Source organism: Pelobates fuscus, chromosome 4 (assembly GCF_036172605.1).
Source record: "Pelobates fuscus isolate aPelFus1 chromosome 4, aPelFus1.pri, whole genome shotgun sequence".
Classification (NCBI taxonomy): domain Eukaryota; kingdom Metazoa; phylum Chordata; class Amphibia; order Anura; family Pelobatidae; genus Pelobates; species Pelobates fuscus.
Window position 1 is genome coordinate 344,484,393 of NC_086320.1, and position 15,780 is coordinate 344,500,172.

General features: G+C 40.9%; 1 protein-coding gene across 2 annotated transcripts in view; it reads right to left on the reverse strand.

Annotated features, from left to right (window-relative positions):
• MRC1 (mannose receptor C-type 1) overlaps positions 1-15,780 on the reverse strand; it is a 122,714-nt gene that overhangs the window by 17,868 nt on the left and 89,066 nt on the right. Inside the window, exons 19-23 of one of the 2 annotated variants that reach the window (XM_063452501.1) lie at positions 13,722-13,822; positions 13,175-13,317; positions 11,092-11,206; positions 10,033-10,205; positions 8,161-8,214 (exon numbers count right to left, since the gene is read on the reverse strand). In XM_063452501.1, the coding sequence (XP_063308571.1) occupies positions 8,161-8,214; positions 10,033-10,205; positions 11,092-11,206; positions 13,175-13,317; positions 13,722-13,822 (586 nt within the window). The remainder of the gene's footprint in view (positions 1-8,160; positions 8,215-10,032; positions 10,206-11,091; positions 11,207-13,174; positions 13,318-13,721; positions 13,823-15,780) is intronic. The other variant, XM_063452502.1, reaches the window with a different exon arrangement.

Sequence of the window (15,780 nt, forward strand, 5' to 3'; positions counted from 1 at the left end):
TCACGCCTGCACACTTTGTAACCCCGACCATACGCAACGATATTTTTGAAGGCAAGTACATAAACCTAGTATCATTGCTTATCGCTTCTCAGGACGTATTAGAGAACAAGGCCTATTGCTACGGTGTTCTTTCGGTTGCGCTAAAAGCCAGAGACCCTAGACTCAACTGAAAGTTTACCATACCCGAGTTTGTTCTTGCCTTCGGCTGTTATCATTAAGTAGTGTGTAGCACTTCCCCGCACCGTAGGGAACAGTTGGATTTATATATGCACAAGTTGGTGGACCTAGGGCACAAGTATGGTGGCTTATCCTTTTATGATTATCACTAATCTTTTTGGCTAGACAGCGGCATCCCTTACTCAGTTTATCACCATACCAACTGGAGTAAGCTGGACACAGAACTTTTTCTGCTGTCATTTCACCAGCCAACAGCCTCCGTCTTGTGTCTTGTGCGCCTCCTTCTCACACTCCACCAACTTGTGCCCAGTCGATCCAAGCCTTCCTACCATTAGTGGTGCTCCCTTTGGTTCCTCCACGGCACAACATAGAGGATTGTAAGACAGGTTGGGCAGACCCATAATATACCTTGGGGATGCTCAAATCTACAACAATTTTAAATCTGGAAGTTGTGGATTTAGCTCGTGCAGACTGCTACACATCTGCTCAATTTGTTTCAGGGCACACACCTAAACTACGTGTCCAAATCATCTGTACCCAAAACATCACTGACCAAAGTTAACATCGACAACCTGGCATTTTACCTCCAGGCATACCTTTCCCATCTCCTAGTTGTCTTCCTGATCCAAGGCTTCTCCGACGGTTTCCCCACTAGCCTCGTTACACTCCACACAGGGATTCATGTATGTCCCAACCTACTGTCAGCCCTCCCTGACCCTGTCACCTCAGCTTTGTTACTCATGGAAGAGTTACGAACGGGTTTATCTGGGGGCCCTTTCTCCAATCCTCCGTTTCCCAGCTGGCATCCCAACCCAATAGGTATAGCCACTGGAAAGTTCAACAATAAAAAAGGCTTATATACGAGTTGTTCGCTCCACGTTCTTTAGCTACCCCCAGCATTAATTATCACATCTGTATATATCTAACGCTTTCTTGCTCCTACCCATTCACCTAGCCCTGTGACATATGCATGGTACAGGGTGGGAGAACATATATTATTTTGCGACTCGGATAACTTTTGGTGCCAAAAGCTGTCCGAAACTGTTTGATATACGCGCCGACACACCAGGTTGGCTACTTCTAATCATCACTCTTTGTCCCTCAGTTCTACATTATTGGGTTGATTTCCTTTCCATAGAACTACCTCAGTCATGTCCAGTCAGTCTCCAGGAAACCCTGGCCCTACTTGCAGCACTGGGGATACCTCTGTCCCAAGAAAACACGTTAGGCCCGACTACCATATCCTGACTTCCTAGGTATTCACCTGGACCAGGGGTAGGCAACCTTCGGCTCTGCAGGTGTTGTGGACTACATCTCCCTTGATGCTTTGCCAGCAATATGGCTGTAGAGGCATTATGGGAGATGTGGTCCGGAACGTCTGTGGAGCCGGGGGTTGCCTACCCCTGACCTAGACAATGTCACTTTACAGGCTAGTTACCAGGGGAGAAGGTGCGGCAAATCAGAGTTGGTGGAATATTTTCTGGCCAGGAACATGTGTACCAGGTCAGACCTACAATCCTTACTGGGCACGTTAAACTTCGCCATGAAAATTATTCCACAAGGCCGGACATTCATCTCTGGATTTTTGTGCTTCTCCCTCTGCTCAATATCGACAGCAGCTCCTCATCACTAGATGCCCACGCCTTGGCAGATCTACACTGGTGGCTGCGGTTCCTATCTCATTAGAATGGGAAAGCCATGTTCCTTACACCCCCTAACCGATTCCTCCCCTGTCATATGGACTGATGCCGCAGCTCACACAGGGTTTGCACCCATCTCTGGCAAGGACTGGTTTAGAGATTCCTGGACAATAGAGACCCTTGGTTTGCCTGCATTCAACACTACATCTGCCCTATTCACAATCTATACGATAGTTACAGCCTCCAGAGCATGGGGGCACCTATGGCAGGGGAAAGCAATAAAAATGCTTCTCCGATAACGAAGCAGCATGTGACATCATAAACAAGGGCAGAACTTCCTCACTCACTATTTTGAAACTAATACGTAGGATAACATGATCTTCTTCTGGATCCATCCTACAGCCAACACCAGACCGATCAGTACCCCCTCTTTCCAAGATCTCATCCTGGACTAGAGAGACTGCGGTCACACGGCAGATACCTAGCTGGTGCAGCCCTCTCTACTAACACATCCCGTACATACAATCGAGCATTCACCGTATATACCAAATTCACGACAGACTATCAGATAAGCGACACGCATTCACTAGACTCCATTATAGCATTTATCTCCTTTTTGCCACCTTAACTATCAGCTAGGTCCTCCTACCTAAGTCTACTATTATCACACCGGTAATCAATGGTGCCCTGTCACATTATTTGACACATATCTTGCTACCCTGGCAGGTCTCGGTCCTAATACTCCACTACTTTCATTACATGGTAACCCCTTAATCACAACAATTCATACACTACATCAGAACTTTGTTCATCAGACTCAGTCTTGTCCCCACAGGATTTTCAGGACACCCATGTAGAATTGGAGCCGCTTCTGCGGCTTCAAGCCACTACATCCCGACTCATATTTAAGAGACTAGGGCGGTGGAAGTCTACTGCATACGCCACTTACATTCCACAACCAGAACAAGATCTAAGATTGGCATTTAAAGGTCAAGCAATGTAACTCATGTTCAATACGTTATTTGGTTACACCAACCTTTTTGCCCTCTTTTATTACAGGCCTACCCCATACGTCGGTTCCGGCACATCACAACCGACTGTTATATTCTCATGTACTTATCTTATTATACGGCTTATGTCCCCGACTACAAATAGATAGGCGTAGCCTGTAATTGTGGGAGGGGTTACCCGGCTATATAAACTCAGGCCCCCTCCTAATCAGTACTGGTATCGCTGGGTTCATCCCTCCCACCTCACCCCTTTATCACTATACATGGGTGGGCCCTCTTTTATTACAGGCCTACCCCATACGTCGGTTCCGGCACATCACAACCGACTGTTATATTCTCATGTACTTATCTTATTATACGGCTTATGTCCCCGACTACAATGGCATTTTAGTTCAAAAAGACTGACTAAAACTAAATAGAAATTTGCCTCCAAAATTAACACTGCACAGAGGGGGCAAGAAAGACAGACCAAGGCTTGGGAGAGACACACCTAGAGGGGCTGGGATGACACAAAGCGACACAGAGGGTCTGGGGTAGAGGCAAAAGAGACAGTTATGCCTTGTTTCCACTGAGTGGATAAGTTCGTGTCAGTTCGGTACGGAACGCTATTTTGAGTGTTTCCATTATGAAAGTGGCCCACACAACCAAACTGAACCGCACCATTCCGGATCCTCCTTCAGATGTAGGAAATCATAGGAAATGGTACGGTACGGTTAGGGCGGAGCTACTAGCACACTATACAATCCATTGATTGGCGGACAGGAAAACATCAATGCTTACGACAAATGACACGCTAGGCATTTTTTCTAAACCCCGCATGGCCCCTGAAGGTCTGACTTGCAGTGGAAACGCTCACCTGAATAGGCTGGACCATTCTAACCCTTCCAAACTGTACCGACCCGAACCGATCCGCTCAGTGGAAACGAGGCAATAGAGGTTTTAACTAAACCCATTAGATTTTAGTTGTGTCGACTATAACTAAATTGATATTTGCTGCCAAAATGAACACTGTCCCATAGCTATGAGTGCGCTTGCACTACACAATATTGTTACTTTTTTTCCCCAGACATTGAGGTATGCAAGCATTTCAGTATAAATTTTACAATCTGGTTCTCAAGTGACCACAACTTGCTGATTTGTGAATAGACCCTGATTGTTATATCACTATTGCTAGTTGTCCTCAAATTAGCATAATAAAAAAGCACATTGCCAAAGGCATCAGGTATATTAAGCACAGTGTTTTTGTGGGATTTGGTGATGTGTTTGCACGTGGCAGGCTAGCATAATGAATACCGAAGCAACAGAAAAGCAGAGGAAGAGGGTTAGGCAATCTGGCATATGCACTAACACATAGCATCTCTGGGTTTCTTCTCAGCCTCTGACTTATATCCCACATGCATCAACGCACAAGTGTTGCTGGCATCTACCAAGCCTTAAAAAAGCCAACTTACCTGCTATTGCTTCCTTAAACATATGGTGCTCTTGGCTATTGAATAGTGTTAATTACGGGGCATCCAGCTGCTTTCCTTCTCTAACACCAGTATGTATAATACTAGGTGTGTGTGTGTGTTTGTTTATGTCTGTATATATCTTTTTTGTGTGTCCATTTGCCTCTGTGCATAGTTCTGTCTCTCTGTGTCTTATATGGGTGCCTCTGTGTGTGTTCTATGTGTACATCCTTTCATGTCTTTCTTTCTGTGTGAGCCTCTGTGTCTGTCTGTGAGTGTGTGCCTTTGTGAGTGCCTCTGCATGTGTTCTGTATGTTCATGTATATATCTACTACATTGTTTCTGCTCCCTTGGGACAGAATGTGCATTTTAATATAATGTTAATAAAAATAAGACTTTTATTTGAATGAGTTTGTTAAAAACACCCTCTTGCAGCAGTTCATTACCTGGACAAATGGCAGAGCCGAGCCAGATTAAAGGGACAAATTTCTAAGCACTAACACCCCTTAAATTTAACGGAATGGTTTTGTTGCCTAGACCTTATCCCTTTTGTGTGGCAATGTAAAATATTTTTGCAATGTTTATATAATGCCGAGAACAGATGCCACAACTCTGGATTGGACTAGAGATCATCTGAATGGATCATTTCACTATAGGAGGAGAAGCTGCCTTGTGATTACTGGTAAGGCCCCAAGAACAACTCTAGCATTAAATATAAATATATGTATTTGTAATATTAGAGTGTTCCTTTAATGGACAATTGTCACCTCAAAATATATATTTTTTTAATTATAATAATCCTTTCAAGTTTTGAAAATAAATATATATTTTTTTGTAATTAAATGAAGTATATGTAAAAATAAGGAGAGGAACTCATCCCTACCTTTAGTATAAGACAGGATCCCTCAGCCATATACATGCATCTTAGGTCAGACAGTTGGTCTCTATGGTCTTCCCTGCTTCACTCCCTGCACAGAAGCTGGGAAGACTATAGAGACTGTCAGTTTTAATACGGCAGTTTTAACCAGCAAGAAGACACCAAAGAAAATATCAGAACAGCAGTAAGGAAAGAAGGAATCTGTTATTAATGTACTACCTTTATGAGATATACTACACTGACAAATATAAAATAAAAAGCTTACATGTTACTTAAGTATATATATTTTCAGGAGTCCAAATGTTACAATCAAAAATTCTGCTGTATCAACAAGAGATCATAATCAGGGCCGTCTTTAACGCAGGACAAACGGGGCAGCTGCCCCGGGCCCAGTTATTCCTGGGGGGCCCAAGGCAGTTGCCCCATGGGCCCCGCCACCCTCAACAATATTTTTTTTGCAGCGTGGCCTCGCACTCTAAGGAGTACCACTCGGTGATCCATGCATTCAAGCTCCAACACCACATACAAACACATTCACACAAACATACTCCATGCAAAAACATGCTTACATTCAAACACACACACACACACACACACACACAAACGGCTGAGGGCTAAATACCAGGAAATTGGTAGAGCCCCAGCTATCAAAGTGTAACGAAAATATACCCCAACTCGCAGGATTCAACTCAACAAAAGGCAACACAGAGGAGAGATCCGTCTACCGGACCTTAGAATGGCCGGATTCGACGTATATGAGAGGAGACAGAGTCAGGAACGATCCGAGGTCAAGGGCACAGAGAGACAGCGTAAACTATTACTGTGTAGCTGGTACACAGTAAACAGCAAGCCGGCAAACAGAACAGATAAGGATAAAGAGATAACGTAGTCAGAAACAAAGCCAAGGTCAATACGAAGGAACACAACTGAACACAACAAGCGCTAAAGGGAACTGAAACAGAAACCACGATAGGGCAGGGAGTAAAGGGAGAGGTAAGTTTAAATACCTTCAACTTATTCTTGATTGGCCCCTGTCATATCCACGCCCCCAATATGTGAGAGTATGGGGAGTGTGGGGTGACAGGGGCCAATGGGAGACCGTTTTGATTTTCGGCTCCCACTTCCCCTTTAAGAGCGTGCTCGTGACGTGCGGCGCGCTCTCAGAGCTAGGCGGGACACGTGACCGCATTCCACGGTCAGCGCCTGCCGTCATCGGCGCTCTGAGCGCGCCGGGAACAGAGGACCTCGGCCGGCCCCCGGGCAAGGTAAGTAACGCTACACAAAGCATTGTAGGAGTTGCACACCAGATAGGGTTCTACCTTTTGTCCAACCTTGCAATTGGGGGCCAAATAAAATTCTTGCACCAGGGCTCTTTCTACTTTAGTTCTGACACTGCGTTGGGGTGGTTGAATTCCAGAGAGCTGAGTCCAGGGGACCAAAGCAAATGCTTGGCCAGGGTTCAATCAATATTAAAGATGGCCCTGATAATAATCATTATATGTGTTGCATGTATAAATATAATAGGCCAGGATACTTGTCACATGAAATAAAGTGGGGTTCTTAACCAAGGGGTTTATTCAATGAACAGTAAGATTATTCAATAAAATCAGAATTCAAAGTAAATTTCAAAGTCAGCTATGCTTTTAGTTTGGCTACTTTGGCCTCAAATTTGGAATCACTTTGAATTCTTAACAATGTAACTTGTAGTGAAATGAAAACCATATTTCAGAAATTAGTCAAAAAGAGCCAGTTGGAAAAATAAAGAAATAAAGTTGTAGATTTGTTTCCAAATCAGAAAATTTTGTGCTAAATTCTAAAAGTCTGTTTAGAATTCACTGTTCATTGAATATCCCTTAGTCAGGAATGAATTAGAATTAAAGGGTCACTCCAGACAACATAACATCTTGTATGGTGCCAGGAGATCCCTGGCGCCAGCTTATCTTTTTGGAGTTAAACATTCACTAACATTTTAACCACAAAATCTCGACTCCAGTACTGTTTAGATCTGCCTTTGCCCTTCCTCTTCTCTCCAATTCAGGAACAAGAAGCTTCAGACAGGTATAACACTGATTGGCTCATGGCGTGAGATGACGTTTAAATCCAATCAGTACCTCTTCATTCATAAAAACAGCTGGAGAAAAATATGTACATTTCTCAAGCCATTTGGGAATGGGGAGCTACACTGAGTCTCTCACGCTATCAGCAGCAACCCTGTCCAGAGCTTCCTGTTTCAAGAATCAGAGAGAAGCGGTGGGGCAGGGGCAGAGTTAAACGGTGCTGCATTTTTAAACGAAGCCGGTGCCACTGACCCTTCTGGCACCATAACAACTTAATTCAGCCAAATTTGGCTGAATCCAAATGTACAAGTGTAATTTATATTGATATTGATGGTCTGACTAAGCAAAAACAAAACAAAATTGGAAAAGGACCAATAGCTTATTTGCACCATAACCACTATACATTGTTACTGCTGCCTCTGCAAAGACTCAAATCTCACATTGAGTATGTCTGTTATGGAGTTATATGCAGTAAAGAGGAATACAATCCTCAGTTTTAGATTCCACTATATATGCATAACTGCAGCTTAACCATGTTTAAATTAGGCAACAATAACAGAATAAAGTGGAGATCCAGGTATATTGTAAAACTATAGTAGTTTGTGTTTTGTTTTGTTTTTTGTTTTTATTATTTGCAATATGTGATTGTAAGCTCACAGTAGTATCTAGTAGGGTGTTGAGGTCCGTAGGGTTCTCTTCTCCTTTTGTATCTGTGTGTGTCTGTATACCCACCTATGTTCTTTTTGATTAATTTGTAAAGCACTATAGATAAGTGATCTATGGTATATATTAGCTTTTATATTTGTTTAATTGTTTTTGTTTTTTAGGGGTTTAGCCAATTGATTATAATTTGATTCATTTTTTGTTTTGTGCAATTCTGATATTTTCTTTTGTTTTTCCAAGTTTTCTTGGAAGAGGCCCTAGTAAGCACCAGTGGTGGATAATCATTACGTTCTGTGATGATATTTCCCAATCCCAATCGTGAAGAGAATGAAAGTGTTCAAAGTCCTGAAATTTTGATTACAAGAAAATAGTTATTTAGAAAAAAAGTTAATAAAACTGGCAATACTGGTCAATGATATCTGTTAACTATGTAAAAAGTTCAATATTTATTGAAGAAAATGTTAATGAAACAGCATTTTAGTTTTTTGATTAATATGGAATGTATTTTGGGTGTCAGATAGCTATAGCATGTCTCCCAACTGTCCTGGATACAAGATCTTGGTGAATACAATCCCAATTTGGGACTTTTTGTCCCAACATTCTGGAACTGTGTTTTTAACTGACATGAATGGATGTCATGCATTGTGTCCAGTACATTTTCAGTAAAAAATGTTTATACTTTCTTGGTGAGTCCTTGTTTTATGGTCTTTGTATGTGTTTAACTGTGTGTATATCTATGTTACTGTATAAATGTGCCTATGTTATGCATGTAAAATAATAAAGAATGTGTAAAGAATGCACAAGCAACTTACACCCTAAACGGTAGTGAACTAGGGATAACCACGCACAAGAAGGATTTGTGAATTGTTATAAATAACAAACTAAGCAACAATGTTCAATGACAATCAGCAATTGGTGAGGCCAGTAATGTATTGTCATGTGTGAAAACATAGAATGTGACAGCAGATAAGAACCATTCGGCCCATCTAGTCTGTCCAAAAAAGGAGCATAAATGCTAATTTTGTCTCTACATATTAATGGTAAGACCACACGTTGAATATGCTGTAGAATTTTGGACATCTGCTCTAAAGAAGGATATTATGGCAATAGAACAAGTGCAGAGGCGGGCTATAAAATTGATAAAAGGAATTGAACATTTTAGTTATGAAGATAGGTTAACAAATTGAAATCTGTTTTAGTTTAGAAAAATTGTGCCTCAGATAGGATATGATAGCATAATACAAATATATTTGGGACCAATATAAACCATTGTCTGGAAATCTATTCATAAACAAAACTATACATAGAACATGTGGTCACACATTTAGACTTGAAGAAAGGAGATTTAGTCTAAGGCAAAGGAAATATTTTTTTTTTTCAGTAAGGATGTTACATTCTCCAGCCTGAAGATGTGGTTTTATCAGAATCTGTACAGATGTTTAAACAGAAACTGGATGAAGCCTGATAACAACATAGCATTTAGGAATATAATTTGTAATTTGTAGGGTAATATGAAGGATTTTATTCTAAATTTGTTGCAAAATTGGAAAGCACTTCAAACTGGTTTATCTTTGCCTTCTTTTGGATGAACAGCAAAAACTGACGTGATAAAGGCTGAAATTGATAGATGCATGTAACTGTGTAAGTATATACCTATTCGTGTATCCATGTATGTATGTGACTGAATGTGTTTATGTAACTATGTGACTGTATGTGTGCCTATGTATGTATGTGACTGTGTGTCAATGTAAATATGTAACTGTGTCAATTAATGTATGTTATAGTGTGTGTCTATGTAAGCATGTAACTATGTGTGTGTCTGTCTATGAATGATTGTGTTGCTAGTTGTATATGTATTGGCTAACTGTATAATTTAATACATCACTGGGCAAAACCTCATTACATCCCTACACCCTCCTTTTTCACCCCTTCACCATTCCTCATCCAGTAATGGGAGTTATGCTACAGCCCCTTTAGAGAAAAATGTGAGTTGTAGTCCAACAACTTCCAGGGGATATGAATGTTTGATGACTGATGCATGGAGGAGATGCCTCTGAATGTTTGTCTTTTGTAAATTAGTTCAATAAATGAGTTATTATACACAGAAGAAATCCGGGTCTGCTTCATTAATATAGAAACATACAACATGCAATTGTATAGACTTACATCATCATTGTGAGCATATGAAAGGCTTCCTGATGGATGACCTTTAGCCCAATTCGTGTAGTAGACTCCAGTTTGATCGGTCCAGACAAATTTGTGCTCAGAATTAACATCATTAAGTCCGATCCAAAGATCAACGACTGCTGATTTGGAATTGTAAGTGAGAACAGCTAGAATACAGAAAAAAATATTTTCTCAATATCTTCTATAGTATCCTTGTATCATGAATTTAGACTTTTAAAACTATAAGCTGTACAGAGGAATTCTATAGTTTTTAATTTAAATTTCCATATTGTATGTACCTTGTACATACAATATGGAAATTTTTATCCTGTAATGTTGGCCCGGCAATGGCTTGACGACTCACTGTACAGTTGTAAAATTAGCTCAGTGATCAATTCTTTAATTGTAACATTACATCAATAGTAATCACCTTTGGTAGGCTCTACCTAGAGTCTGATGGGTCTCCTTTGCATTGGTAAAAGCAATGCTGCAATTTTAAACCATTTATTGTGAACACGTCCTTGGGACCAGATGAATACGTTGTACCCATTGCAATGAATATGGGCTGATTTTAATAAAACGGCTCTGATTGTGGGCCTAGTATGCCGTTTTATAAAAGTGAGAATTTGTAGTGTTTTTAATTAATAAATACTCTTTAAACTGTTGGTGTGCCCTTTCTTATCCATACGCCATTCCACGTGCCGTGCCATCCATTTACTGATTTCAAAGGGGAAAAAGTCCCACTTCTGAGGCTAAAAGCCATTGATATGCTAATAAACGTAATCAGTATTTACTCCTTATATTGAGTGTGAAATTTGGAAATCTTTAAAAAAAAAAAAACAACAACATTTTAGAGGATCCATAACAGATACCAGACATCCGAAAGAAACTCTTGAATTGTGAGGTTTATATTTTCTGTCTATCTAGTTTTATTATTGTTTTATTGTGAGGCAGCGTTTATTTAATTCCATGACACAAACTGTATCATTTTTCCCACGTCATATCCTCATAAAATAGATTGCATACTGAGCAGCGGAAGCGGACATCCCTTACCTTGTAAGAGGTCATCATTTATTGTAACCAGGTTGCCCTCCAACCCCATACATGCTGTGCGTGCTTCGTGCCAGTCTTTCCGTTCACTTTCTTCATTGCCAAACATTTTGTAACACTAAAATAATGGAAAGTTAAATAGTCTGCATTGGAAATGAGAAGCTCTGAATTCTCTAAACAACATGGCTTGTGATATATTGGAAAACTATCCTAATTCATCAAAGTGATAAAGGTTTTACAGTTTCAGTACATAGATGAAGCATCTCTGTAGAATGGTAATAATGAGTTATGTGCACTCTTTTGCCAGAGGTAGTGGGCATTCCACTGACAGTTAGGTTAAAGGAGGGATGGTGGCATTTAAATGGATCAGAGGATAATGTATCCCAGGTCCATACTTAGTAGAAACCACAAGGTAGACACCCCCTCATGAGTACGGGATTGCTCTTCAACATTAAAAGTTGATTGTTTTTCTCCATTTGCAATAGGTTTTTAATTTTGATTATTCCCAAGTATACTTCTTTCCTAAATATACTTGTTTCTAGGACTGTGAAATTTAAGATACATCTGACGAGACAAGGTTACTTTTTTTTTAAATTACCGTATATACTCGAGTATAAGCCGAGTTTTTCAGCCCATTTTTTGGGCTGAAAAACCCCAACTCGGCTTATACTCGAGTCAAGGTCTGTATTATGGCAATTTACATTGCCATAATACAGACTGGGGGAGAGGGGGGCTGGCAGAGCTGTACTTACCTGTTCTGCAGCTCCTGTCAGCTCTCTCCTCCTCCGCGCCGTCCGGTCAGCACCTCGGTCAGCTCCCAGTGTAAATCTCGCGAGAGCCGCGGCTCTCGCGAGACTTACACTGGGAGCTGACAGAGGGAGCTGCACGGACGGCGCGGAGGAGGAGAGAGCTGACAGGAGCTGCAGAACAGGTAAGTACAGCTCTGCCAGCCCCCCTCTCCCCCCCACTGAACTGCCACTGGACCACCAGGGAAGGAGAGCCCCCCTCCCTGCCATATATCAAGCAGGGAGGGGGGACGAAAAAAAAATATATTAATAAAATAAGAAATAATAATATAAAAATAATAATAATAATACAAAAATTAATAATAACAAAAAAAGGGGTATAAGGACCACTATGGGAGGGGGGGGGGGGTATAAGGACCACTATGGGAGGGAGGGGGGGTATAAGGACCACTATGGGAGGGAGGGGGGATAAGGACCACTATGGGAGGGATGGGGGGGGATAAGGAACACTATGGGAGGGATGGGGGGGGATAAGGAACACTATGGGAGGGAGAAGGGGGATAAGGACCACTATGAGAGGGAGGGGGTGGGATAAGGACCACTGAGGGAGGAGGAGGGGAAGTCAGGACATATGGGGGGGGGAGGGGGCGGCAAAAAATGTTTTGCCTACGGCGGCAAATATCCTTGCACCGGCCCTGCACACACTGCATTCACACACTGCATTCATACACACACACTGCATTCATGCACACACACACTGCACTCATGCACACACACACTGCACTCATACACACACACACTGCACTCATACACACACTGCACTCATACACACACGCTGCACTCATACACACACACATACGCACACACTGCATTCATTATACACACACTGTAAATAAATATTCAATTAATATATTTTTTTTAGGATCTAATTTTATTTAGAAATTTACCAGTAGCTGCTGCATTTCCCACCCTAGTCTTATACTCGAGTCAATACGTTTTCCCAGTTTTTTTGGATAAAATTAGGGGCCTCGGCTTATATTCGGGTCGGCTTATACTCGAGTATATACGGTATTTAGCGGTCTTTCTTTTCTTTTTTTACAGCATTCTGGTTGTGGATTGGCTGAGCCTTAGTTTTCAAGTGAGTTACCCAGGAAATGAGGGAGATTTAAAGGTTGATTAAAGATGGTTACATTTTCATTTGTCTCATTCCTCCCCCTGACCCCTGTGGACAATGCAAGATTTTATCTTCTTTAAGAATAGTCATGAAAAACATCCCGTTTCGAAGTTGAATATGCAACCCAGAGATACAGATACTGTAGTTAGATGACATGCTAATCTACCTTTTTCCTAAATGAAATCCAGTCTGATGCGCATCCCCCCTCCGGTGATGGTAAGGTTGGTGCAACCGTTACATTTATAGAGCTATTTTTTCTTTCACATATGAATGGCAATGGATAACCACAGTTTATATCATTCCAATTTCCTGCAAGAAAACAAACAAATTACTTTTACTAGAGGTGAAAACACTGTTTTCTACGTTTTTTTTTCTACGGTTTTCTACTGTTTTAAGTGGATTATAATTCTGTACTAATAAAATATAGATGTAATCATGCAATTCACATTGTCCACACAGAGTGTGATGTACCATTTTAATGTCTATGGCAGTATTTTAACTAGAAGATTCACAAGGCTCATTCCACCATTAGAATATTTTATTAGGCAATGATTTTAAATTGTGCACCTTATCGTTTATATATGTATATTGTTTTACATTTTGTTGCTCTCGGTTGCTTGAGTTTTCTACGTGCCACTTGGCAAAATCTAAAATTTTTGTTCAATTCTGTTTTCAAATTCAAAGCTATTAATACAACAACATTTTGTACATACCCATATTTCTATAAATGGCAACACAGTTTTCATCGTTATTTGCAAAGTTGGGTTCATGGCTTGCCCAGGCCACATAATCTAAAGGGGTATTATCCATCCACCTAGCAAAAATATAACATGGACATTAAATATTTTTACACATATAGTTAAAGAATTGCACAGCATTACAGAGCTACTCAATAGTAGCAATGTCAAAATGGAATGCATAGTAATTAAAGAACTAATTACTTTATCCTAAATGTGATCTGGCAGCTTAATTAACTATTTTGTTGTTTCTCAAGGAAAAGCCTAGATCAAGCTTGACAAAGTAGTTTTCTATATCCATAAAATAAATACATTTTAAGACAAACCAGTGATGGTGAGGTTGAAACATACACTTTCATTTGATTAATAAAACATAACATCAATCAAAATTCTACTAAAACATATGCAAAAATATATAACTAAAAAAATGAAAAAAGAATAGGAAAATAGAGAAAAGAAAGAAGGGAGAAACTATGGATATTTACAAAATACACTCCAATTCATGGGTACCAGATCATAGGATATGTGTATGCAGTTTGTCCAGTTTTGCATAAGCATACTCCTAGTATTGGGTATCCTTTCAACACTTATAGTCAAATTAGTAAAAAGAGTAACAGAGTATATGCAAAGTAGCGATTCCCTGAGCATCAGATTGAGTGAAGTGATTGTATCTAGTGATGTCCCAAACTGTTCACTGGCGAATAGTTCCTGGCGAACATCGCTTGTTCGCGTTCGCCACAGATGGCGAACACATGCGCTGTTCGGTCCGCCCCCTATTCGTCATTATTGAGTAAACTTTGACCCTGTACCTCACAGTCAGCAGACACATTCCAGCCAATCAGCAGCAGACCCTCCCTCCCAGATCCTCCCACCTCCTGGACAGCATCCATTTTACATTCATTGTGAAGCTGCATTCTTAGTGAGAGTAGGGACAGTGTAACTGCTGCTGATTTGAAAGGGAAATTGATAGCTAGGCTAGTGTATTCAGTGTCCACTACAGTCCTGAAGGACTCATCTGATCTCTGCTTTAAGGACAGCACCCCAAAAAGCCCTTTTTAGGGCTAGAACATCTGTCTGCTTATTTTTTTTTTCTGTGTAATGTAATCGCAGTTGCCTGCCTGCCAGCCTGTGTGTCAGGGTCACAACATATACTGTGAGCACTTGCCCAGTGCCACCACTCACTCACTGGTGTACCAATAGCTTGCATTTAAAAAAAACTAAACTTTTTTTGACTGTAATATAATAGCAGTCAGTTTCCTTCACTAGTGTGCGTTTCAGGGCCTGCCCAGTGCCACCACTCACTCATATCTGATGTCACAATAGCTTGCATTTAAAAAAAACAAAAAACTTTTTGGACTGTAATATAATAGCAGTCAGTTTCCTTCACGAGTGTGCGTTTCAGGGCCTGCCAGGGCACAGTGTCACACCAGTGCAACTCATATCTGGTTTAACAGTAGTGTACATTTAAAAAAAAAAAAATTTGACTGTAATAGATTGAATAGCAGTTAGTTGTCTGCCAGCATGTGTGTCAGGCTCACAGCGTATACTGTGCCCACTTGCCCAGTGCCAGCACTCAGTCACTGGTGTCACAATAGCTTGCATTTAAAAAAAACAAAACTTTTTGGACTGTAATATAATAGCAGTCAGTTTCCTTCACGAGTGTGCGTTTCAGGGCCTGCCCAGTGCCACCACTCACTCATATCTGGTGTCCCAATAGCTTGCATTTAAAAAAGTAAACTTTTTGGACTGTAATATAATAGCAGTCAGTTTCCTTCACGAGTGTGCATTTCAGGGCCTGCCAGGGCACAGTGTCACACCAGTGCCACTCATATCTGTTGTCAGAGTAGCTTGCACGCATAGTACCACTAATCGAAAAAAAAATGACAGGCAGAGGCAGGCCACCCCGCAGGGGCCGTCGTGGTCGTGGTGCTGTGATTCCCTTTGGCCCTAGAATAATGCCCAGTGTTCAGAGGCCACGTACCCTGAACTTGAAAAGATCTGAGGACATAGTTCACTGGCTAACACAGGACACCCA